Source organism: Eretmochelys imbricata, chromosome 5, assembly GCF_965152235.1.
Source record: "Eretmochelys imbricata isolate rEreImb1 chromosome 5, rEreImb1.hap1, whole genome shotgun sequence".
NCBI lineage: Eukaryota > Metazoa > Chordata > Testudines > Cheloniidae > Eretmochelys > Eretmochelys imbricata.
This window is the reverse complement of record NC_135576.1, coordinates 29,530,550-29,556,060: the sequence shown is the minus strand read 5'-3', so window position 1 is coordinate 29,556,060 and position 25,511 is coordinate 29,530,550. Positions and strand designations below refer to the sequence as shown.

The 25,511-nt window shown below is 42.9% G+C and overlaps 2 protein-coding genes across 2 annotated transcripts; both read right to left on the bottom strand.

Annotated features, from left to right (window-relative positions):
- Positions 1 to 532: 532 nt before the first annotated feature.
- Positions 533 to 11,612, bottom strand: FBXO4 (F-box protein 4). The gene is made up of 7 exons (XM_077816800.1): positions 11,309 to 11,612; positions 8,925 to 9,160; positions 7,355 to 7,572; positions 6,048 to 6,123; positions 5,356 to 5,534; positions 2,973 to 3,148; positions 533 to 2,281 (listed from the first exon to the last, which is right to left on the bottom strand). Exons 1-7 carry the CDS (start codon positions 11,492 to 11,494, stop codon positions 2,192 to 2,194), a joined length of 1,161 nt encoding a protein of 386 aa, XP_077672926.1. The 5' UTR covers positions 11,495 to 11,612; the 3' UTR covers positions 533 to 2,191.
- An 867-nt stretch (positions 11,613 to 12,479) lies between these two features.
- RIMOC1 (RAB7A interacting MON1-CCZ1 complex subunit 1) lies at positions 12,480 to 17,457 on the bottom strand. The gene is made up of 6 exons (XM_077816799.1): positions 17,324 to 17,457; positions 16,612 to 16,718; positions 16,042 to 16,188; positions 15,529 to 15,660; positions 14,377 to 14,488; positions 12,480 to 12,876 (listed from the first exon to the last, which is right to left on the bottom strand). The coding sequence occupies exons 1-6, from the start codon at positions 17,409 to 17,411 to the stop codon at positions 12,590 to 12,592; spliced, it is 873 nt and encodes a 290-aa protein (XP_077672925.1). The 5' UTR covers positions 17,412 to 17,457; the 3' UTR covers positions 12,480 to 12,589.
- Between the last annotated feature and the right edge of the window lie 8,054 nt (positions 17,458 to 25,511).

Genomic DNA, 25,511 nt, shown 5'->3' with positions numbered 1-25,511 from the left:
CATGTGGCCTAATTAATTAAAACAGTATTATTGTGCCTTGAAATAAATGTTCTTCTATTCCTTCTCACCAGAAGGAAAGTCTGGTTTTCGAAACATTGCCATTTAGTTTGCGATGTTTGTAAACACCAACAGTCATTGGAGCCCAAGTATATCACTAACAGTTTCTATGTATTAAACACTTGAGTATGGTAACTGAGTTGATTATGCAAAGCAGCTGTTACTATTACACATCCCTTAAATAAAAATGTTATACAAGACAATATGAAGAACTTTTTTTTTTCAAATTCTCTTTAACTCTCCCCATTGTTCATGTTACCTTCTGAAAAAAGTAAAAGAAAAAAAATTTCCCTGTATCCATTTTCTCCTTTTTCTAACTGAAACTTGTTACCTTCCCATACTCTTGAAAATAACATCATTGTTTTGGTCTATGCCCATATTTCTGCACCAATTACACCATGGAAGAGATATTTTTTGTTAACTGTTACTGGACAGCACAGATGTTTATGGTGCCCACACAAATAAGAAAGATCTGCCATCTTTAAAAAACAATTTATTACACATTTTTGAAGGGAGAAAAGAGAGTGCTATTACAATAGCGATCACTGCATAAATGAATCCTCCTTCCCAACGGATGAAACGGTAGGAGCTGCAGTGGCACCAGAGACAGTTGCAGTCTCTCTCTACAGAGCAGAGTGGCTATTAGACTATAGTAGCATTTTTAAATTATTATTATTATTTTTTTACAACCAGCAGTTCACGTGAAGCCATATTACAAAGTATTGAGATCCATATGTATTTACGGTATTTATGTATATGTATCCAAAATATTGATTGCATTATACATGTGTTTTATCTCTTCTGTTCTATAGAGTATCTTACAAGAGAACTATATACACATACACACTATTAAAAAATAAAAGCTAGAATAGGCATATTGGTGCTCCCAGGGTTAATCTTAGAACTCCAGATTGTCCCTTATGAGCGCTGATACAACAACAGTTAGGACGCCTTGGCTACCTGAGGCTATAGAAACAGGAAATGTTTTTGAATTTCCTTTATTTCTACCCCTGGCCTAAATATCAATCACTGGAAAGTTTTTAAAAAAAGGAACTTTGCAAATGGAATGTTTTGAAATAGATATTTTGCAGGAGTGAGACCAATTCAACCTTCCATTCAGTGATAATGGGAGTAAGGGCCACTTGGAAAGTCCTCTGTATTTTGATAGGAGGAATGATGAAGTTATTCTGGAACACTTGCTGTGCATGCTCTGGCATCTAAACGTGTTTGTATTTTCTCTTGATAGGCCTCACTCTGGACAGTTCTGCTTGAGGACCCAGGCCTCCCAAATGTTAAGTGCCCTCATTTCTCACAGAGATCTCAATAGTAAAACTAAGAGACACTAGCTTAATTTTATAGTATTGATAGAACGTTCACCCAAAATATGTCAGAGGTAGAGGGCTGTTACACCTATGAATACAGAATTATAACACTGTTCTATACAGGTACTTGTATGATCCTCACCACTGTAGTATCCAAGTGCCATGGATGGAGGTGGAGGTAAAGCAGAGACGACTGGCTCCATGAAAACTGCCTATCTTCCTACTCTGATCCCATAGTAGCCCCTCTTGCAGCCAGCTGTCGGAGCTACTCACACAGGGCTGCAGGCTCAAGTTTCTCTTTTCTCCCAGAGCCCTTAGTTCCATGAAAACACATGTGGCCCTCTACCTCTGACATATTTAGGATGGGTTGGAGAAAATGGATTTCTGTCTGGCCTCTCTCAGTCCCAAGAGAGAACAAGACAGAACTCCATCTTCGCCAAACCATCCTAATCCAAGTCTGGTATGACGCACACCTAGGTGATAGGGTTATTCTGGCATTAAACTAATTGGGGGTCAAGGTTTGCAGAATATTTTATGTTATAGAATATGCTGAGAATGAAAAGCATTATAAAAACCGCAAATTAAAAAAAAAAATCAAACCCATTTCTTTGTCAAATGTTGGTATCCAGTCAAACTTGCTTTCATTTATAATTCAAGTCTACATTTGGAAGAATGTTGATTATTAAAATATTTGTAATCACGGAGGGCTGCCTTTTAAATCTCTTATCAGTCAGTACAACATCAGGGCAAAATGTTCACTTCATACTCTTTGCAAATGACAAAGTCCATACAGTATGACTAAGCAAGTCTGATCATTGTGCATTTTTACATTCAACCTCTCCCAGGATCCACTCAATTCCATTTAACAGTCCACTTAAAGTAGCAGCTACAGAATCTTGCACCTGTAAAACCAATAATGGCAGATGTTAATGTGGTATATGGATATACATATTGAGTGTACAGATACTAGATTAACATTCCATATTTGTTCTTAAAAATATTGTCAAATCTGCCTGTTTTGTCACTGGCTTCCAGGTCCCTTAAACAGAACATGTTTCTTAGAGTAAATTAGGGGAAAGGAAACAGTACTGTTCAGAGGATGAATAAAGAGAGTCATTAGAAAAGCTGTACATTACTGATTTCCTATAGAGTTCTCTCTTAAACCTCCCCTCTGCTGTTTATCAGTTAGTTTATCTGACATCTTATTTCCTTCACAGTATCAGTTGGAATCACAGGTTATTTGAAATTCCTTTTTATAACTCTTGGGGGAACAAAGTTTCAAACTTTAGAATTTCACATAGATTATGAATTCTATAATTTCTAGTATATTTTAATTCAAATTATGTAGTCTTCTAATTAACAGTGGTATGTTTTAAAAGTACACAAAGCTTTCCAACATTATACTTATGAAGGCAAAGGAAAATATTTTACCTAAAATCTGTATTTAAGCTTTTCTGCCTAGCAGTTCTCCTTTAGCTACAGTGTGCCACTAATATTTATATTAAAGTCCACTTCAAACATTACTGCTCACTCACGAGACAATATAAAGAGGATGAGTAAAAAGAAAACAAATATTTTAAGAAGTGAAGATACCATCCATGGTTGGCTTAGCAGATTTAATTGCAGTTGATGTGCCATGTAAACACAAGGGATTCTTTTAATGTCAACTTCAGAGGTGCAGGACAAAATCAGTACAGGCCTGTTTGGAGGCCCAAGAGTTGGATCTATCATTGCCAAAATATGAGCAAATTCATCTTGACGGTCGTGTTCTAGAAAACAGTTTGAAATATGAGTATTAGACTATATACAAACCCCGCTATATATAATCAAACTCATCTTTATTACATTTTCTTCTATCTTGGTTCTTAGGAGGATACACATCATTGTAGTTATTGGACTACCTTCCAAGCGATAATAACCAAAGTCACAATAGGCAATTTTCCTAACTTTCACAGAGGCAGTTAGGGCAGTGAGTTGCCCCACCTCCCCCTTCCTTCCATCTCTCCCTTCCTGATTTGACTTTTTCCTCCTTTTCAAAGGCAATGATTTGAAGACAATCTAGCATGGCTGAAGAAACAAAAAGTAAACACACTTTCAGTATTAAAAGATATTCAGGACATGTTTCTTCATTATAGTTTTACATCTTCTGTAAATAAAATGAGATGCTAGAAACAATCCTAAATGTAAATACATGCTCCAGTTTAAATACTCCCAACTGAAACAAATTTTAAAAATCAACAGGTAACCTGTTTGATTCAACTTCCCGTTAATGGACTGGTAAATCAGAAAACACACAACTGTTTAAGACTAGGTCAAAGAAGGAGAGTTATACCATCATGACATGAAAATAAGCAAGGAAAGAACTTTAGATGATAGCAGAACTCTGTTTCAGTGCAGTGCCAGACGTCTGATAAACTAATGAGATACTTCAGTGCATACATTAGGAGAAACTGTAGAAACTTTACCAACCATTTGATAATGGACAGTCTCCTTAAAGAGAAGAAACAACCCGAATGAACTCTGGAATAAAATGAAAACTATCATGTGAACAGCAGTGGGCAACAGTGAGTGGCTTTCCATTGGGAAGAGTACGAGACATGAGTGTATTCTGTCCCCAGGTCTTTTCAATGTATATGCAGAATTTATCATGAGACAAGCCCTGGAAGATTTTGATAAGGTGGAAGGAACTGGGACTTCCACTGATGAACACTTCGTAACCAACCTCAGATATGCTGATGATATGATGCTCTTTGGTGAAACCAATCGATGCAATGCAATAAATGTTGGAGTCTGAAAAAACAGTTAGTGAGGAATATGGACTATTCCTGAATGTGGCAAAAATGAAATTCACGTACGTTGACATGATTAATTACAACAGGATGCAAGCAAACACCATGATCAGCAGTGAAGCTGTAGAGCCAACAGATGAATTTAATTATGTGGGATCATACATATTCAACCAAGGAGGCTGCTCCAAAGAAATCTGAAGACAACTAGGGATGGCTTGCTCAGCCAAGGCCTCCCTCATGAAACTGTGGAAAAACCATGGTATCTCAAAATGTATTACGGTTAGATTGCTCAAAAGCTTAATTTTTTCCATAGCAACTTATAGATGTGAATCCTGGAAAGCTAATACAGTTGACAAGAAGAAAAAAGAAGAGATGTGGTGCTGGAAAAGACTCTTGCATATCTCCTGAACGGAGAAGACAATGCATGCTTATGTTAGAAATATTATTGGAGAGAAGTGGACTCTGCACTTGGAAATCAACAGGTGCAAACTTATATACTTTGGTCACATTTGGCATAAAGATGGAAATATCCTTGAGAAAGTTATCATGGAAGGAATGGTGATGGGCCACCGTAGTAGATGATGAGCAGTGAGCAGAAGGACAGATGGTGTGTGGCAGATCATGGGGAAGTCAGCTGTTGTGTGCGCAAAGTTAGTGATGGATCACAAAGGCTTCCAAAAAATTCTGCTATGATGTCACTAGTATTCAGACATGAATAAGAGGACTTTACTTAGTCTCCTTAAACAAGAAAGCAATTAACAAAACTAAATCTTTCCAATTGACATTTTTTAAATCCCCATCTCATTTGCTCTGATCTTTAGCTCAGATTATTAAGAATTAATACCAAACAATTATTTACACAAAAGGAATAACTGACCACACCTTGCTTTTATATTGTAGCAAAACTGCATATAGCCTGCTTATTAGTGTCCTTGTAAAATTAAATTCCTCAAGTTATATAGCAGATTCAGTAGTCAATCATTAGTAAGAACTGTCCTGAAACCACACTAAGTTCATTTGGACTCATAATTCTTACTCATATTGATTAGTATCTTTCTCTGTACTTCTGAAGGTGAATAATAAAATCAGAATGTGGCCTTCAAAGTATAAATGTATTCTCATGTACTAGTAGCATCTCAACCATCCAAAAAATATGAGTCAACATAGTTAAAATTAATATTCCTTACTTTTATGAGCTTCCGCATTAGCAACATAGATGAATCCATCAACTACTTCGCACACCTTTTTAACCTGAGCAATTACATTGTAGTGTACTGCCTGTTGATTCCCTCCTATGCTGTTTTCTTGGTAAAACATCTTATTGACTGTAACAGTTTGCTCTGTTCTTGCTCTCTTCCTTTCCACGCTGAAAAATATGAAAACACCCCAAACATTTAACAAAATTATCCAGACTAATTTGGAAGCAGAATAGGAAAAGGGAGAGACTCCACAAAGAGGGGAGAGGGGAATGGCCAAAACATACAGAACAGTTTCATCCCTGAAACAGCTTTTTATAATTTGCATGCATAGTTAACCAGTTTTGCAAGATCCATACTAACATGCACCAATGGGTAGGTTCATGCTTATAAATTTCAAAAATAAAATTAGAGACACAAAAAGGAAAGGTACTGCTCTTTGTGCATACTCATGCTGATCAAAGATTCTTTGGGCCAGATTTAAAAAACTAGGCCTACCTTCTGCCACACAATTTGTGAGTGGCAGTGGCAACTGATGTAATTTACAGGAGATGTCCATTCACCTGATTTACAGAAATAATCAAGTGCTGTGATATCCAAATTACATCCGTGGTTGAGACCAGGAGAAAAAGCCGAAATAACTGAGAACATTCAGCTTTATTTTTGCAGAGAACAAGCCTTACCTGGTAGTTGAATACAATGTCAGAATATTGAAATTTTGATGGTTATTAAATTGAAAACTGACTCCTGATCCAATCCCTACAAGAGGAACAAAATGAATTTAGGATATAAAAATATTCAGTTGCTGAAGACAACTAACGCCAAAGGCTGAAAAATCCATAAGGATCATAAATTGGATACATTTAATCAAGTGTGTCTCTATATTACAAGAAAATATATTCATTACATCAGAATGTGACTTTAGACACACACTAAATTGATCACACTGAGATGCTGGTAATTTAATTAAGTATTGCTATAAAAAATTGGATGGCACTTGCAATTATTTCAAGTACATAAATAAGTTATTTAAAATTTGTACTGCAGAAGCACCTGGACACCCCAATCAGGATCAAGTTCTACTACGCTTCCTGTTCTTAAATTACATATTGAGTTCTATCCAAAATGTCTTACACCTAATTTAAAAAAAGATGCAACAAGCGTGACATGTAACAGCAGGAAAACAGCACTCAAAATGCATATTTGCATATGCTACCTGTGAGTACAACTTCATTATTCCAAATCAGTTATGAATAAATAAATATCAGTGGCTCCCAACCAAATAATTTTTGAGTTTTTTTACTCTGGTTTAGAGTGAGGGGAAACTGCAGATGTTTAGAACTATATTTTATGTAAAATCCTGTTGATTAATCATTTAACTACTTCCTATATTTTCCTACGTCACTGTTCTTTTTAATAAAGGCATTTTATTACCAATCTCATATATAAACTTAGATTTAAGTAGGATATTATAGCAGGAAATGGGGTCAGTCATCCACTTTTCCTTTTTTTGTATAATGTGCAGGCAATCAAGCAAAAGTAATTTAAAAAAGAAAAGGACATAGTATTAATGTCAGCTAAAGAAAACTGGGCTCAAGACTTATCCATGATCAACAGCATGTTTGACTTTAAGTTCTGGACCAAAACCCCAGGGTAAAATCTTGACACACACCTCCTCTCCCATCTCCCCCACCCCCGCCCGAATTGATTTCAATGTGAGTTTTCCCACGGACTTCAAGGTACCAAGATTTCACCCTGAATGCTTATTGTTCCACAATGGTATTTTATTCCTCTAATGAGCCACAGAGAGAAAAAAAATCCAGTTTTAGTATAGATTCATAGAACCTAAGTCCAAAAGGGGTCTTTGCAATCATCTAGTCTGATCTCCTGTATAACATAGTCTATAAAACTAATATTCGTTTTAAAGGGAGGTATAAAAAGCACCTTTTCTCTTGTAGAACATGTTTTTAAAGAAACAACTGACTATTACCATGGATTTGTCTTTGAGGTAAGCCAGCTACAGGCAAAATGTCTGGGCAAGTCATCATTCTTCGCACCAAAGATTCATCCAATTCTTCTAAACCTGGTCCAAAAAGGGCAAAGCGAGGTTCTGCTTGCGTGACCAGTGATTGTAAAAAGGAAGTCACAGCTCCATATGTGTGACGGCTTGATTTCAAATGTCTACTCGGAGGACAGCTCTTTTTGTATCTGGGTAAAATAGATATAATTAAAAATTAAACACAAAATACAGAGGCAATATTAATTACTGTCAACCAAATTAGGTCCCCAATGTATTTTACTTGTGACTTGTAGGTTGCTGATTCATATCGATGAGGTCAGTAGTGACAGAGTTGTTAACTGATGGTTGTTATGTAGCCTATGTAAACAAATGAGAAGTATCGGTCCAGTGAGAAATATTTTTGTGGTTAAGGCACTGGATTGGTACTCAGGATAGCAGTGGGATACAAGAGCCAGAGGATGGGGAGCACCAGAAGAGTAGGTGGGTAGACAGCTGCAGAGGCGGGGGATAGAGGAATGTACATAGATGTGCAGGGGGAAGAGGGCAGAATCAGGGAGTTGAACTGGAGTGGGAGAGAGGCAGGAGCCAGGAGGTGGATAAAAGAAAGGGGAACAAGAACAGGCTAGGAGCACAGGGATATAAGGGTCTGTGCCCTCTTGAACACACAACTTAGAATTGAACCCAGGGATCCTGAACACCTACATTCCTCTGTTGTCAGCAAATAATTGTGAAAGCACAGCACTGACAAAGCATGTGTCTCATTCCTCTCTAGTGGCTGATCCACATATTCGAGAACATCAATTATTGCCAATATTGTTCCATGTAACAGATTTTTTCCCCGTTTTTTTTAAATTAGGAAGTTGTATCCAAAAAAAAGCTATATTAAAAGAACATTAAGGTTCCAAAGTCAAGATGCAAAAGTTAGGAAATGCCAAAATTAAGGTTGCCTGGACATTATTATGCTTATTACATGAAATACTATTTTATTCCAAAGGACCTCTGGTTTATTCGATGAGTGCTTGACTTTGCAACATTAATATTCTTTTAATATAGTTGATCGACTGTAGAGATAGATTTTTCATGCAATTTTCTGTACCTGAGTCTGTCAGATAAGACCTTAAAAACTAAAATCCCATTTGCTCTACATAGTACTTTTGGTAAGAGTAGGAGTTTGCTTGTCTTCTGGGCAAAAATATTACCACCACAGTTTTTGTATAGCATGCTGTGGCTGGCTCTCTAACTCCTATTCTGAGGTGGCTGCATTTCTGTGGCGTTATATGTGTATCATTTGCAAAATGCTTTGAAATCCTTTGGAATTAAATAGGTATGTATGAATATTGCAAACAGAAAGAACTGACAGAATTGTTACATAATTAGAAACTTCCTTTCAAGGCACCAGAAATGCATTTTATCTGCAAAACCACTTCAAGAGTCAAGTAATATTTTCCTGTAATTAGACTAGCAGAGTTGTGATTTTAAAATCTGGATTTGGGGTAAGTTATACTGCTTTATACACATTGGAGAAACGCAAAATACTTACATTGTCATATAGTCATACAATGCATTATTATTTAGCTCAGAAAAGGATTTATTAAAGATTTCCACATCTGGAAGTGATTTCCAGTCAACAGAAGACCAAGAAGGGAGATCCCGCAAGAGAAAATATCGCCATAACAATGGATCCCGCACAGCTAAACTCCAGTACTTATTTGTGCTTCCCAAATGGCACAGGTCTTGGGGTGAGAGAAATGACATAATGTATAACTGCACATCAATCTGAAAACATTAAAGAAGAGCAGTTTTAATGACCGAGGACCTCACTAATGCAAATAGAAGAGATTAGGAGGGAAAAATAAAAGCAAAAATAATATTACTTCACATGCAAAAGTATAAACATGGAACAGGTCACTACATTATAAAGTCAAAAAGGGACCATGATTGACTTCCTGTATAACACAGGCCATAGATTATCTGCAATCCCTGTATCTAGACCAACAATTTGTTGCTGAATAAGAGCATAGTTTTTAGAAAGATGTCCAATCTGGATTTAGACTCCAAATGATTGATTATCCTTATTGTTAAAAAACGTACACTTTATCTCCAGGTTGAATTTTGATAATTTCAGCTTCCAGCCACTGAATCTTGTTATGCCTTTATCTGCTAGAATCAGCGTTTCTCAAATGTGGCCACCGTGGCTGAACGCAGTCACCAGGGGGTTTCCCTGTGGCCACGACAGCCTCCTGGGTGGGTGACTGGTGGGGAGGGAGGGCAAAGCATAGGCCTTCCCCTTTCCTCCCTGTTGCTCTTGGACACGCCGCCCTGCACCATCTCTGGAGACAGGAGGAGAACAATGCTGAAGGAGCAAGATGAGTTCTCTACCTGGGGGGAAGAGTGGCTTAGTGGGGCTCACGCTTTAGCCCTGGGGTGGGGACTTAGGGAGCTTGACTGCAGATCACCTGCTGCAGCAATGAGGCTTCAGGTGCCAACATCCGGCTCTAGCCCCAGGGTTTCAGGCACTGACCCCCAGCTCTGGCCATGCAGCCCTGGCCTTCAGCCATGGGTCTTCAGGCTCCAACCCCTGGCTGCGCAGCCGCAGACTCCGATCCCCAGCTCTCGCCACATGGTGCCAACCCCCAACCCCAGTGGCAGCCGCAGGCATCAGGCGCTGATCCCTGGCAGCACACTCTGACCCCCAGCCATGGTCACTGACCCTGGGTGCCAACCCTCGGCTCCAGTGTCTGCCAGTGCTGGGTGCAGATCCCCAGCACTGGGTGCTGGGGTTCAGATCCCTGGCCTTGGGCTCCAGCAGTTTGCTGGCTCTGGATGCTGACCCCTAGCCTTGGCCGCATGGCAGCAGGTGTGGACCCCAAGTGCCAACCCTGGCGGTGGCTGCTTGCCCCAGGGGCCAATCCCAGCCACGTGCTCTTGCCCCCAGCCCTAGTTGCTGACCCCAGATACTACTCATGGATGTCAACCCTATGCTCTGGGGGGTGCTGGCCATGGGCGCCGATCCCCAGCCTTGGTCACATGGCAGCACGCACCAACCCCAGGCTCTAGCAGGTGCTGGCCCTGGATTCTGATGCCAATCCCTTGCCCCGGTCGCACGGCAGTGGGCATGGACCCCAAGTGCTGACCCTTGGTGCTGACCGCAGGCCCCGGTCTTGCGGCAGCAGGTGCTGGCTCCGGGTGCCGACCCCCCCAATCCCTGGCCCTGACCACACAGCAGTGGGCACCAACCCCCAGCGCCAACCCTTATCCCCGACCACACATGTTTGTTTCCCCCCCTACTGTTCCTCACCCCTTTCCCCATGTTTCCCCCCACCCCCACTGTTCCTCACATGTTCTTGTCAACTGCCGGAAATGGGCCACCCTGATTATCACTACAAAAGGGTTTTTTTCTCTCCTGCTGGTAATAGCTCACCTTACCTGATCACTCTCCTTACAGTGTGTATGCTAACACCCACTGTTTCATGTTCTCTGTGTATATAAAATCTCCTCACTGTATTTTCCACTGAATGCATCTGATGAAGTGAGCTGTAGCTCACGAAAGCTTATGCTCAAATAAATTTGTTAGTCTCTATGGTGCCACTAGTACTCCTTTTCTTGTTGTAGGAAAAAGTGCGAGTGCGGCCACCAGCAAGAGTTGGAGGCCACCAAAAATGTTGTTGCGAGAACCCTGGTGAAAAAGAGCCTTCTGGTATCAGACATGAACCCCCAGGTGGTAATTTCTGAAGGCAGGGCAGAATAATCTGACCATGCCTTTGATTTATGGGCGCGCCCAAGTGCTGCAAACAGGATGGGAACCGGATGGCTGGAGTGGTCAGAGAGACGAGGAGGAGAGCCCGGGGTGGGTGGGCTAGAGACGGAGGGAGGCAGGTGGCTGGGCTGGGCGGAGGGGTGGCAGGAGCCGGGTCACTCACTCACCGGCAGCGTCTGCAGGGCGCAAACCTCTTCGCCGGCCTCCTCGAGGCCGCTTCTCGACCGCTCTGCGGCCGCCGCCTGCCCGCCGCGCTGCCTCGGCCCCCGGGCCCACCTGTCCCTGAGGAGGCGGAGGCTGCTGCGCAGGGCGGACTCCAGGCGGCCCCAGTCCCCAGCGTTGCCCGCTGCCATTGCCTCGCCCACCGGCTGCGGCCGAGAGCCCCGAGGGCGCTGCTCGCTCTCGGCAGGCGGTGCCAGGCCCTGGCCCGGCTCGGAGATCCCGGCCTCCAGCTCGCGGGGCGGCTGCCAGCCGGCAGGGAGCGGGGCGTGGAGAGGGGAGCGCTACCGGGTCACCGAAAACCCACGCGGCGCCCCGGCCGCCTCCCAGCTGCGCTGCCGCCCTGCACCGCGCCGCGCCCCCGTCAGAGGCCACTCAGGTGCCGGGGGCCTCACGCGCGCCTGCGGGTCAAGGCAGGGGGAAACCCCGGGCCTCCCGCGGCAGCCAGCCTGGGGCTCAGCCCAGCTGGTGCAGAGCCTTGGCGGGAGCCCCGCACCCTCGGAACGATACAGGGACCCCAGCCGCAGCTCAGCGGCACGTATCCCCGGTGCAACGGTGAGAGCAGCAACGCAGGCTGCTGCGCTCTTAACATGGGCTTAAGTATTAGAGCAGCTGGATAAGGCAGCCCTACAGCAGGCAAGGTTGGAACTAAGGGCAGGGCTTCTTTAGAAACAACCTCAAACCGGCTCTCCAGCACTAGAAAGGGCTTTTACCTACGATCTGTACGAGGAGAGGGAGGATATTTCGATTTTAACCACAGTACCTAAAGCCATAATAACAGACTCTCACTTTCACTGTTCGCTTCTGTGGTGGTAGTGGGTGATAGCTGTACACATCACAAAATCCCCCATCAACAAGTTCTCTGCTATCATTGTTATTCATGACTGTTGAGCAGCTGTGTTATCCTCAACCATTCAGTGCCAAAAGAATATGCGTCACACACACGTGTACACACCTACCCTCTTCAGAATTTAATATTGAGAATACAGGCAGTTCGCCTGATTGGAAGCTCACTAAATTGTAAGATGTTTTTAACCAAATAAATAGCAATTCTCCCCCACAGCTTTCAGAATCGTAGCTGTAAAATTTCCAATAGCACAAGAAAAATAGTCACACTACTGAGGTTTTAACAGTGTTTTGTCTCAGTTTAATGTTGATCTTTCTACTTGTGTTCATCATATATTGCAACTTTCTTGTAAAGAATGGATAACAGCAACTGGTTAATTAAGCTAACTATGGAATTTCTTGAAGTAGTCCAAGATTAGTTTTGCATTTGCTGTATTCCAGTCTTGTCCTTTTAAGAGTCCCTCACACACAGCCACATATTTCATTAACATCTTTTCTCCTACTTCTCGGAAATGCAGCACTGCACTATGTAAGCTGCAATACAGTTCAGTATTAGATTCAGAATCCATTTCATAGGGTCCAGGCTTTTCTTCTCCACAGTGCTTCAGTCCCCAGTAACACATTTCTCCAATATACATCATGGCCAGTACATGGGTATCACTAAATATACCTGCAAAAACAATTTAGAATTCAAGACTCCAGGTGACACAACCCTTATTTCTCCCCTCTTATTCTGTTTAACTAATAATCATTAACTTAATGCTTTTCAACAGATCAAGAATTTTACAAAGGCAGTAAGTATCATTATCCTCATTTTACAGAAGAATACATGAAAGCACAGAGAAGTGAAGTAACTTGCCCAAGGTCACCTAGTAGGCCAGTGGCAAAGCTGCAAAAAAGACTCCAAGTCTAAGTCCTAGCTCATTACTTTGGGCACTCTGTCTTCCAGTAAAAGATGGGTTTTAATACCAACTTTGCCATATACAATTTTCTGACAGGTATCAGTGTTTACTGCAATGGTTTATAAAAATACAGAATGTCACTACAGAGGCAGAGGTTTTTTTAAAATAGGTAAACAAACTTTCTGCACTTCCTCAGCTGCACCGTGTTTAAAAAGCAGCTCCCCAGTAGTATTAGTAGTTTTAGTATTTGGACAATGCCATACAGTAGATATCCATGGTCTTTTACAAAGAAAAAAGATTACTAAAGAAGTGAAGAGACAAAGACTATAAGATAATAATAAAAAGTCCTATTAACTCTTACTTTATAAAAAGTGAATTGTATACTTATGACAAGGCTAGATTGAAAACCCCGGTGACTGTCTTAATCCTCGCTCCAAAACACTTCCTATTTGAATTTTTTAAATTCATTTAACCAGCCTGTGCTTCAATTTTCATCGTTTATATAAATGTACAGTGCCACCTCAAAAGAATTTGTTGAATAGTGACTCCCCATTTTTTTTTTTTAAAACATTTGACTAAAATGTTATATACAGATGGTGCTGGGGGGGGAGGGGGGGAAGAGGGTGAAGCTAAATTCAGTTTTTTTAAAGTACTTTAAGATCCTCAGATGAAAAGCAGTAATAGCAATAGTGATATATAACAGGTACAGCATAGGCAGTGACAGTAAAAATGTCTCAACTCTACCTAATGTGACTCAACCCAGTTCTGGAAGTACGATCTCTAGCACTGTGAACACAGTTAATCGACCATGTCCATTTAATCCTAAGCATGACTGTAGAGACTGCCAGCAAGGTACCACTTAGTGCCAATTATGTTGACACTTGCCTACTGAGAACTGGACAGATCACAAAACATACTGGCACCAAACTGTCTTCAGATGCTAATAACTTTTGGGCACTGACGATCTAGACCAGAATTTGACCCAATGACCTAGATGTCAAAGGCTTTGTATCCCATAACTAGATCATTCAGCTGTCCATTTTCCTGAGATGAATTTATAGTTCAGCAAGTTGTCTTATTCTCTCTCCGCACCCATGTCCACAATTCAGAACAGGAAAACAGGACAATTTGTTCTTGCCTGTTTCTATGATTTATTGTTCTTAAAAGGGGACAGAATTCGAATCTGCATGAAGTTCAACCTGCCTTTTTAAAAATTTATATGGTAGAGGATCTTATAAAGGAGAAGGAACAGGTGAAGAACAATTTACCTTCACTGAGCAATCTAGCTGTGTCTTTATCCTGAAATGAGACATCATTTAGCCGAGGAGGGTATCTAAACCTTAGCATCTTCAGTAAGTAATGGATTCCATCGTTAAGACACTGAATATAAATTATACAGAAAATAAAGTGCTAGAACAGCATACAACAAATTAGATCAACTGCAATGTAATCAATTCTAGTCAGAATTATTTTAAACTAAAATGTTTTCTCAAGTACTTATGTGAAGGAAAAACAATAAGATGAATATAATTTTAAAGGCAAAAGTAATTTTTTAATTTATGGAGAGTCATAAATCCATGAAATTAACTTTTTTCCATCTTCCTGTGTTCAGATATGCAACATAAACCATATTAGATTGCTATATTTATGACTTTAGTTAAGACTTTTAAAATTGCTATTTTAGGGAGATTTAAAATTTTAGCTCAAATTAAATTTAATGTACTAATGGGTAACACAAGAGAAGTATTTTCAGGTAACTTTTCAAATGGCTGCTGAACAGATTAAAAGTTCAATAAATTATTTTAAGTAGACAATGTCCAAGGGTAAAATTTTCAAAAGTGCTTATGTGAATTAGGAGCCTAAATCCTATTTTCAAGTGCAATACACATATTTAGATATAAGCTTAAATCTCAAAAAATCAATAGGATTTGGTATCCTAAGGGTCTGTCTACATGGAAAAGTTATACTATTATAAATTAAAGTTTAAATTTCATCAATTCAGTTATTACATTTAAGAGCACCTTTTTTATATTGAAAAAAACAAACAAAAAAGAAAAACCTTTGGAAGGAATTCATGACAACTGAAAAAGAATATCCACAAGGGGGTTTATATCAGTATAATTATATCTGTTTAGCTATAGCAGCTTAACTAGTAAAATTTTCCGATGTAAACAAGTCACTTAGGTGCTTCTGAAAATTTTACTCCAAGTTTTCAACTGTGATCCAGTCCAATGACAGAAGAGAAAACTGTGGATAGATTAAAAATCTAATATACTTTGTGACTGTTGTGATTTTGTCAAAACTCCAATCTAACTCAAAGCAAACAGCTTGTCTGAGGATCACAGTTTTCCCACGATCACTAGCTTGTTAGAATTACAACAAATTTTAAAATGCCTGCTTGTGAAGAAAAGGGGCTTTACCTTTTTAAAAAAGTCAGTGTTTTCTGTTATCCAGCATCCTCTCTCTTTTACAGTGTGACAATACATGTAGAGTAGAGCTCCTCGTCTCCAGGATAGACATTCTAACAACTCTGTACCAAGAACACCATGTAGCTGAAATAAAACTCAAAAGCTGAACCAAAACTGTTGTTTTAGCCCTAGGAAATCAAAGAAATACATGAGAACTGTGAAGGGCACAGAATTTATTGTTTTTCGATTAGGCACCCAAAAAGGTCTCTTGAAACTCTAATGAGTCCTGGACTGGACTACAACTAGCAAGAACCACCACCGTGAGAGTCTAGTGAGCTGCTTCTAAAAGTGGTCTGTAGACCATCATTCAAGAATCAGTGCTTATAGACAGATAAGAATCAGAACGTTTTAAAAAGACCTCAGAATATTTTGTCGTTTACCCATCAAAATGAAAAATAAGTGTCATTCTCTATTAAAAACCCCAACCATTTGAAGTAAGGTTGTTTGCCATAATTCAGTACTCACATCTTGATGCATGTTGCTTTCTTTAACTAGAACCTCTGGTTCTGAAAGAATACTGATAAGTTCTTTAACTCTCTGTGAGGAAGAATCTTCTGGAAAATCTTCATCTACAAGTTGGTTCTCCTCAAAATATGTGATGTCCAAGACTATCTATAAAAAGGGAAAACATACTATAAACAAAACATTCAACAAATTCATTAAACATTATATACAGTAAAATGAGCTTGTTAATGTTATGATTTGAAAGTTAATTTTATAACATTTAATTTAGAAAAACTCACTCTAGAGTTCACAAATCACAAAGTTAAAATTCTTACAATAATTTCAGTCTACATAATAGACAAGACTCAGTGTTGTCCTCCTCTAACACTGGTGCAACTCCCATTAATTCTGCTTGTCTCTGATCCAGAGCATAAAGTGACCTGAATTTTCTGAAAATGCTTGCAACCACCATAAAATACACTACAGGCATCTACGAACATTGAGGAATCTTTTCATGCTATGCCACCTTTTCTTTAATTTTAATGATAAATGTGACTGTTTCTTAAAGCATGTCTCATTTAAATACCATACCTGTGTGTAAAGCTGCAAAAGATTTGAAGGATTTACAATTTCTTTATCTTCTTTACAAAGATCTTTCAGCTTCTCCAGCGAGATAGCAGCCTTCACTAAAAAAGCATCTATAAGAGGATGGGGAAAAAAAGACCTCCTTAGAAAGCCAGAAAAATGTCTGGCAATAACTTACAATCAGTGTCTTTCAACAGCCTGGCTTGCCTGACTTTATCATTACACGTTTGTATCCATCATAACAATATCTGCAGAAACACTGGCTCGGTAACCACAAAAACCTACTCTCTAAATTTGTTTCGTTTTAGTTCTCTCAAACGGCTGAGTAGTAAAATACTGAAACAAGCCAGAGGCGCGTTTTCTTGACAGCCTACTGCTTTTGTGCCAAAGTTTGACCTTCCCTATTTTTTAAGTTCACGGTCTGATGCTTTAGGAAGAGGCTACACACTAGAATTCAAGTTTTAGTTGAAAAAGTCTCTCTTTGGCCTAGATGAGCCCTTGCCACAGTGACAGGCAGAGGCTCGGTGGAAACAAGTCTCCATGAGGAACCCGGGACAGAGCTCTTGTTAGGCTGGCCCATGGGGAGGCGCTGCCGTCTCTGCAGGGCTCGGCTGTACATGGGGCAGGAGGCCAGGACGCTCCACAGGGAGAAGGACCGCCTTCACGCCGGCTGCCTCCAGCGGGCAGGGCCGACGGCGCTGGGGTAACCCCCGCTCACCATCTCCGCCCGCTCCTCTCAGCCGCTCCAGCCTCCGCCCCAGCCCCGCCAACCGCTGCCGCAGCGCAACCAGCACGGCAGCAGCCATAACAGCACCAAGCACCACCCGGATCACGTGACTCCACCAGCCTTCTCACGTGACCTCATCACCGACCCGCAGCCAAAATCACGTGACAGGGGAGGGGTGAGGGGGGCAGGCCTCCCAGCTGGTGAACACGCATGCGCTGGCATGGGAGTGACGGGACCAGCCAACTAGATGCGGGGGAGAGGGGGAAACTCGGTCCTTGCGCATGCGCCATAGAGATTGCGTATGTGTCTGTGTGGGTGGTATCGCTTTCCGTCTTTCCCCCTTTGCGAGTCTCTTTGGTCGCTCTCGGAAGGGGGCGCCGCCCCCAGCGTGAGTGGGGTTTAACCCGTTGTTCTCCGCCCTGCCGCTCGGCTTCTTACCCAAAGCAGGGCTGACCCCCTCGTTCCTTAGTCCCCCCCGCTTAGCAGCTGGGATGGGGTCAGGTCATTGATAGGTGTATCCCACGTTTACCCCCCCCCCCGAAGGTGCTGGCCCTAGGGGGCGGAGGATACCTAGCTTGGTAGAATTGTCTCGTTTCTCTGGGGTCCAAGGCAAAATGTTTCATAGTAAATCAGAAGTTGCTGCCATTAGGCTTCAGAGTTAACACATGAGTCAGAAGCTCATGTCTCTGAGATGGCACAGCAGCTGGGTCATGCTTGGAAAGTTTTTATTCACCAGAGGGGATAGAATGTAAACAAACAAATAAATACCCTTCAGAAAGGAACAGGGATACTGAGGAGGTGGGTGAATATCTTCTACTGACTCTTATAATCCATACTTGAATGCTGCTTTTCTTCCTGCTATGCAGCTTCAAAGCCTTTGGGGAGCATCTCCACTAGAATCAGTTAATTGTTTATAAATCAGGATGCAGTCCAGACCTGATGTAAAATGGTTCTTGGCATTAAAATAATTGTAAGCAACAGTGACTTAAACTGCAGGCAGAATGATAAAAAGGCAGAATTTTTCAGATTTTAAATTGAGCATTGTCCCAATTCCAACTGCTTCGCTGCTGATTCTGAGGGATAACATTTAGTATTGGGGCACACTCAATAAAACTGAAAACTAGACAAAAGTAAATGTACATCTATACTTGCTTTGGAGACAAGCTGCTGCTTCTCCATGTCTTGGTTCCTATCCGACCTAAAATACTACCTGCAGGTGATGACCTTCAGAAGTTCTGCAGAGGCTGCCTGCTATGAAAAGATATTTCTCTTTCCCCCCAACAACAAGCTGCTAGCACACCATAGATTGTTACCATCCTGTTTCATTGGTATAACAACTGTATTTCTAAAGTGCCTTTAACTATAATGGTGACAAGGTTTCAGAGTGGTAGCCGTGTTAGTCTGTATCAGCAAAAAGAACGAGGAGTACTTGTGGCACCTTAAAGACTAACAAATTTATCTGGGCATAAGTTTTCTTGGGCTAAATCCCACTTCATCAGATGCATGCAGTGGAAAATACAGTAGGAAGATATAGATAGATAGATAGATATATGCAGAGAACATGAAAAAATGGGGGTTGCCATACCAACTCTAACAAGGCTAATCAATTAAGGTGGGCTATTATCAGCCGGAGAAAAAAAACTTTTGTAGTGATGATCAGGATGGCCCATTTCAAACAGTTGACAAGAAAGTGTGAGTAACAGTAGGGGGAAAATTAGCATGGATAACTATAGGCACTTCAACATCCCCAACAGTTATTTTCTGGTCTGGGAATAAAGTCCCTTCCTGCAGCTTTTGAAACAGACCACAGTTCCTGAAGATGTGAGCGTCATGTACCTTTCCCGGCCATCCCACGTTGATGTTGGTGAAACGCCCCTTGTGATCCACCAGAGCTTGCAGCACTATTGAAAAGTACCCCTTGCGGTTTATGTACTCACCGGCTTGGTGCTCCGATGCTAAGATAGGGGTATGGGTTCCGTCTCTGGCCCCACCACAGTTAGGGAATCCCATTGCAGCAAAACCATCCACTATGACCTGCACATTTCCCAGGGTCACTACCCTTGATATCAGCAGATCTTTGATTGCGTGGGCTACTTGCATCACAGCAGCCCCCACAGTAGATTTGCCCACTCCAAACTGATTTCCAACTGACCTGTAGCTGTCTGGCGTTGCAAGCTTCCACAGGGCTATCACCACTCGCTTCTCAGCTGTGAGGGCTGCTCTCATCTTGGTATTCATGCGCTTCAGGGCAGGGGAAAGCAAGTCACAAAGTTCCATGAAAGTGCCCTTACGCATGCGAAAGTTTTGCAGCCACTGGGAATCGTCCCAGACCCGCAACACTATGCGGTCCCACCAGTCTGTGCTTGTTTCCCGAGCCCAGAATTGGTGTTCCACAGCATGAACCTGCCCCATTAGCACCATGATGCGTGCATTGGCAGGACCTATGCTTTGACAGAAATCTGTGTCCATGTCCTGATCACTCACGTGACCGCGCTGAGGTCGCCTCCTCACCCAGTATCGCTCTGCCAGGTTCTGGTGCTCCATATACTGCTGGATAATGTGTGTGGTGTTTAATGTTCTCCTAATTGCCAAAGTGAGCTGAGCGGCCTCCATGCTTGCCTTGGTATGGCGTCCGCACAGAAAAAAGGCGCGGAACGATTGTCTGCCGTTGCTCTGACGGAGGGAGGGGCGACTGACGACATGGTTTACGGGGTTGGCTTACAGGGAATTAAAATCAACAAAGAAGGTGGCTTTACATCAAGGAGTATTTCAGGCAGGACTTCACTGAGGGTTCCAATAAGAAATGGTGCACCTAAGTAATTGTTCTTATTAGAACAAGCAGGTTGGTCTGGCCTCTCTGATTGATACATGGCTAGATTTACCTCGCTGCACCTTCTCTGTGAATGACTGCAGTGTGACCTAGAGGAATGAGTCCCCTAGATGGGGGAAAGCAAATGAGTACAAAACAAATCTGGTCTATTTCTTGTTTTGATCCACTCCATCTATCTTTTACATCTTTGGCTGGCAGCGGACGGTGCAGAAGGACTGCAAGCCATCCACATCTCATGGCTGCTTGGCAGAAGATGGTGCAGTAGGACTGCTAGCCATCCTCATCTCTTGCCTGCCTGGCAGAAGATGGTACGGTAGGACTGCTAGCAATCCGTATCACCTGCCTGCTCACCATAAGATGGTTCAATAGGACTGACTGCAGGACTAAAGAGAATGACCTGGTCAAGTCACTTCTAATGTAGTCCCTGCACCCATGTCTGCCCAGGCGCTCCTGGCGAATGTGGCCAGGAGCACCTCGGAAATGACGATGACGGCTACCAGTCCTACTGCACCATCTGCTGCCACAAGGCAAGGGGTTGCTGCTGCTGTGTAGCAATGCAGTACCACGTCTGCCAGCACCCAGGAGACATACGGTGACGGTTACCTGAGCAGGCTCCATGCTTGCCGTGGTATGGCGTCTGCACAGGTAACTCAAGAAAAAAGGTGCAAAACGATTGTCTGCTGCTTCTTTCATGGATGGAGGGAGGGAACGGGGGCCTGACGATATGTACCCAGAACCACCCGCGACAATGTTTTAGCCCCATCAGGCATTGGGATCTCAACCCAGAATTCCAATGGGCAGCGGAGACTGCGGGAACTGTGGGATAGCTACCCACAGTGCAACACTCCGGAAGTCGACGCTTGCCTTGGTACTGTGGAAGCACTCTGCCGAGTTAATGCACTTAATGCACTTAGAGCATTTTCTGTGGGGACACCCACACTCGAATATATAAAAACGATTTCTAAAAAAACGACTTCTATAAATTCGACCTAATTTCGTAGTGTACATTGCAAAAAAAGAAAAGGAGTACTTGTGGCACCTTAGAGACTAACCAATTTATTTGAGCATGAGCTTTCATGAGCTACAGCTCACTTCATCGGATGCATACTGTGGAAACTGCAGAAGACATTATATACACAGAGACCATGAAACAATACCTCCTCCCACCCCACTCTCCTGCTGGTAATAGCTTATCTAAAGTGATCATCAAGTTGGGCCATTTCCAGCACAAATCCAGGTTTTCTCACCCTCCGCCCCCCCCCCCCCCCCGACTCACTCTCCTGCTGGTAATAGCCCATCCAAAGTGACCACTCTCTTTAAAATGTGTATGATAATCAAGGTGGGCCATTTCCTGCACAAATCCAGGTTTTCTCACCCCCCCACCCCCCTCCAAAAACCACACACACAAACTCACTCTCCTGCTGGTAATAGCTCATCCAAAGCGACTACTCTCCCTACAATGTGCATGATAATCAAGGTGGGCCATTTCCAGCACAAATCGAGGTTTTCTTACACCCCCCCACACACACACAAACTCACTCTCCTGCAGGCAAAAAAAAAAAAAAGTCCCACAGCAGCAAGTCTGAGAGCTCGAATCAACTGAGTCAAGCTCACGCTATGGGGCTAATAATAGCAGTGTAAACATTTGGGTACCAGTTAGAATCTGGGCTCTGAAACCTGGTGAGGAGGGTGGGTCTCAGAGCTCTGGACAAATTACTTGGGCTCATATGGCTTCCTTTATGAGGCTAAAAATAGAAGTGTTTGTAATAATAGCTATGTAAATTGTTAAATGCAACATGTGTTATGTAAAAACCTCAGAGAGGTACAGTGATCATTTTATTTGTGAAAATGTGTGTTGCAGGTGGGGTTTAAAAATCTTTTTTGATATCTTGCATCATCCTTATCGCTGTGTTCTTAGGAGCCAACATTTTGACTTAATAAGATTATGACAAGGGCAGTTTTGAAGTTCAGTGCACAGCAGTTAGACAAGTTACAGTAAGCATATATTTAGACTGCAGATGAGCCTTGAGTATGTTATATATATAATGATTACTGTCATTATTAATGTATGGATGGGCAGATGGATGGAGGCATCATAGCATCATTTACCAAAAACTTTTACATTTGTATCTGTTCAGTGAAGGGAGATATATGTGATATCTCTCATTGGGCGTGATCTGCACATTACATTAGGGAGAACATTAAGTCAGAGTTACTAAGGAAAATGCACAAAGCTGAATCTGGTCAGTTAATTATCAACCAGAATAGCTCAAAATAGGGTGTCAGCAGGCCACAAATGACCACCTATCAGTTTATGGAAATGAACTCTGTCAAGCTAACACAGTGTCAGGACTGCTAAGAAGCCCCTTAATGTCACTGAACATATAGTAGAAGGTCTCAAATTGGATCACTCCTATCCTGCAACTCGACCTATTTTCTGTGTGGTTCACAAAGCCGTAGTAGAGTAGTTCTGTCTCAGAATAAGAATGAGCTGCCCAAAGTGTGTACCTACGGTCTCGGATGGGGTTGTACTCCGGTGGCTAACTGGTCCCTCCGCCCATGCCACTGTGGCTACATTGCTATTATAATGGACTAGCTTGATCATCATTGAGCTCCTCCGCGAGCCTCCCCATCGTCTCCATCTGAGCAGCCTGAATGTCCTGCAGCCAGCCCACCTCCGAACCATGCCTAGGAAAAAGCTGTATACGCTCATGCTCCATACCCTTCACTTTCTAACCCTCATGTCACGCCCTGAAACCCAATGGAGGGACTTCCTACCCCCTGTGGAGCGTGAGGAAACCCGGTGGGCCAGTGCAGATTCTGCCCTGGTCTCACAGGATATTAGCTGGTGGTTCCTTCATGAAGTCATGAGTACGGGTGTGTACCTGGTGTGGTTCACCATCTCCCTCGACACCTGCCCCTTCTTCTGCAAGAGGCAGATTTTGGTGCATATCTACATTGAATGTGCCAGGTTGCAGCCCCTATTCTGGCTCCTCCAAAATCTTTCCCTCAAGTTCTGGCTACACTTTTACCCACATCTCCTGATCTATGCACGCTCCACCTGGGGCCCCTCGAGGTTGCGAGACCTCCTCATCAATCTCCTCCTCGTGCTGATGAAGGTGGCCATCCACCATACCAGGGGAGGAAGCTGGATGGGGAGGTGCTCTGCGACTGTGGGACCTATTTCCAATCCTCTATTAAGTCGTGTCTCTGAGCAGAGTTCCTCTAGACCATGTCGACTGGCTCCCTGGATGCCTTCGAAGAGCAGTGGGCTCTCTCTGGGGTTCTCTGTTCAGTGTCTGCCTCTGGATGCCTGCTTTTGACCCTGTGACCCTCACTCCCATCCCTGTTTTTTTCATTTGTTGTCCCTGTAATCTTTTTGATGCCTGGGTCCAGTGGCTCCTCCCCTTAGCCTGTGGGGGTAGGGGAGTGTCTTCAGAGTTGGGCAGGCTAGTGTCTGCCCATCGCCAGAGCCTCAATAGGTTCTATGACTCACCCCTCCTCCAAAAGAGCCTGTAGCAACTCACTAATCAGGCATGGTACAGCAGCCTATCCCTTAGCAGGACCTGGGTCAGATGACCCCCAAGCACAGGTATTTCACTTACCCTCCCAGAACTGCAGGTTAGTTTGTGGAACAGCACTTCTCGGCCAGGAACCCTTCTGTTGACTTGCGGTGTTACAGACTCCCTAGGCTCCCCGCCTACCCTTGATCCAGTTCCTGCCCTCAGTGTTACCTGAGCCTTGTTTCAGCCCACTTCAGACTTGTCTGTGCCCTACCCCAATACTGCTGCAGACCTGTTTCCCCAAACCCTTGGACTGTCTCCAAGCTGACTTTGACCTTTGGCCTGCTTCCTGACTCTGACTGTGATCCTGATTTGGTTTGTCCATGGACTCTGACCCCGATTCTGGCCCACAGCCTGTCCCTGAATGCCAGTTTCCGTGTTGCTCTTGGCCCAGTCCTGACCGTACATCTAGCTTCAATCATCACTCCAATCACTGGGCCTGACCATCCAGAACCTGACACCCACATGTATAGTGCATTCACTGGTGGTACCACTCCAGACACATACGATGGCTTTGGTATGTCACTCATGTCTCGCACCCATAAAGAAGAGTGGGGATGACTACTACATTGTAGACCAGAATCTTAGTTTCCATCCTCAGATCTCTGTCATTAAAGACATGACAAGGCAACTTTCCGAAGGATGTGCTGGCACAACAGACACTATGTTCAATCTCCACATGAAAATTGGCTGCCTGGGAGAGATGGCTACCAAGGTAAGGGAAATACTCAACATTTCACCACTGATGACAATTTGTGGGAGAAGGGGAGCAAGTTGTGCTGGGGTAGGCTGGTGGAGCACCTTAGTCTTCCCAATGTTGAGGGCAAGTCCCAGGCTCTGATAGGTGCCTGAGAAAAGATCTAGGGTGGATTGCAAGTCAGCCTCGGTGTGCACGAGTATAGCACAGTCGTCAGCATACTGAGGTCGGTAATAACAATCCTGGTGACTTTAGTTTTACAATGAAGATGCTGCAGGTGGAAGAGCTGGCCATCCATGAGATACTCAGTCCTAATTCCAGAGGAAAGGTGGTCATGAATCAAGATCACAGCAAAAAGGGTTGGGGCAATAACATAGCCCTGCTTAACAGCAGTACGGATGGTGAACGGGTCCATCTCCATCCCATTACAGAGGATGGTGGCGGTGATTCCATCATGATGTAGCCTAAGAACACCTGAGCACTGCCTTAGGAAGAGTCTCTGTATCAGATGAGAAGAACATTGCACCAATGCCAGCGTTCTCTCTGCAGCTAACATCACCAGCTTTTCCCCCCAGCAGACATCATCCTTGTGTCGAGGGATAGCCACCACTGTATAGTGTATTCAGCAGAATCTGCCCTTAATAATGTAGTTAAACTCAATTAATAATGAAGGAGACTGAAAGTCCTGTATTCAGTGTATTTCAGTGCACTTTCACTCCTCATGAGTGACCCTTTAGTTTACTTCTAGTAAAGTTTCACTCTATCTTGTGGGTTTCATCCTGCTAATCCACTTGAATGTAGTATTTATTACCTACCAATTGGGAATTAAATGCTCCATTTTAAGTGGATTATCATCACACCTTTCTCCTCTTCTCCAGTTGAAGTTACAATTACTAGAAGTAACAGTTATTACTGGAAGTTAAAATTATCTTGTAAGGTGTGGGGGATGTGTAAGGAGGAATTGCTGACTCCTGGTCAGGCTGCAGTTACTCATAGCAATTAATGAAGAGGAACTTATAGTGAAGTACAAGACATTGGCATCAGCTGCAAAATTTGAACCTGAATCCATATTGCAGCACTTCTGAAGTC

Excerpts from the sequence above, each read along its gene's own strand:
- FBXO4 (XM_077816800.1), bottom strand. The coding sequence starts at position 11,494 with ATGGCAGCGGGCAACGCTGGGGACTGGGGCCGCCTGGAGTCCGCCCTG. Across the intron at positions 6,124-7,354 it reads ACCTCAAAGACAAATCCATG|GGATTGGATCAGGAGTCAGT; the intron begins GTAATAGTCAGT and ends TTCCTCTTGTAG. Across the intron at positions 2,282-2,972 it reads TGCTAAGCCAACCATGGATG|GTGCAAGATTCTGTAGCTGC; the intron begins GTATCTTCACTT and ends TTGGTTTTACAG.
- RIMOC1 (XM_077816799.1), bottom strand. The coding sequence starts at position 17,411 with ATGGCTGCTGCCGTGCTGGTTGCGCTGCGGCAGCGGTTGGCGGGGCTG. Across the intron at positions 16,719-17,323 it reads GAGAGGAGCGGGCGGAGATG|ATGCTTTTTTAGTGAAGGCT; the intron begins GTGAGCGGGGGT and ends ATCCTCTTATAG. Across the intron at positions 15,661-16,041 it reads AAAGCAACATGCATCAAGAT|CTACATGGTGTTCTTGGTAC; the intron begins GTGAGTACTGAA and ends GTTTTATTTCAG.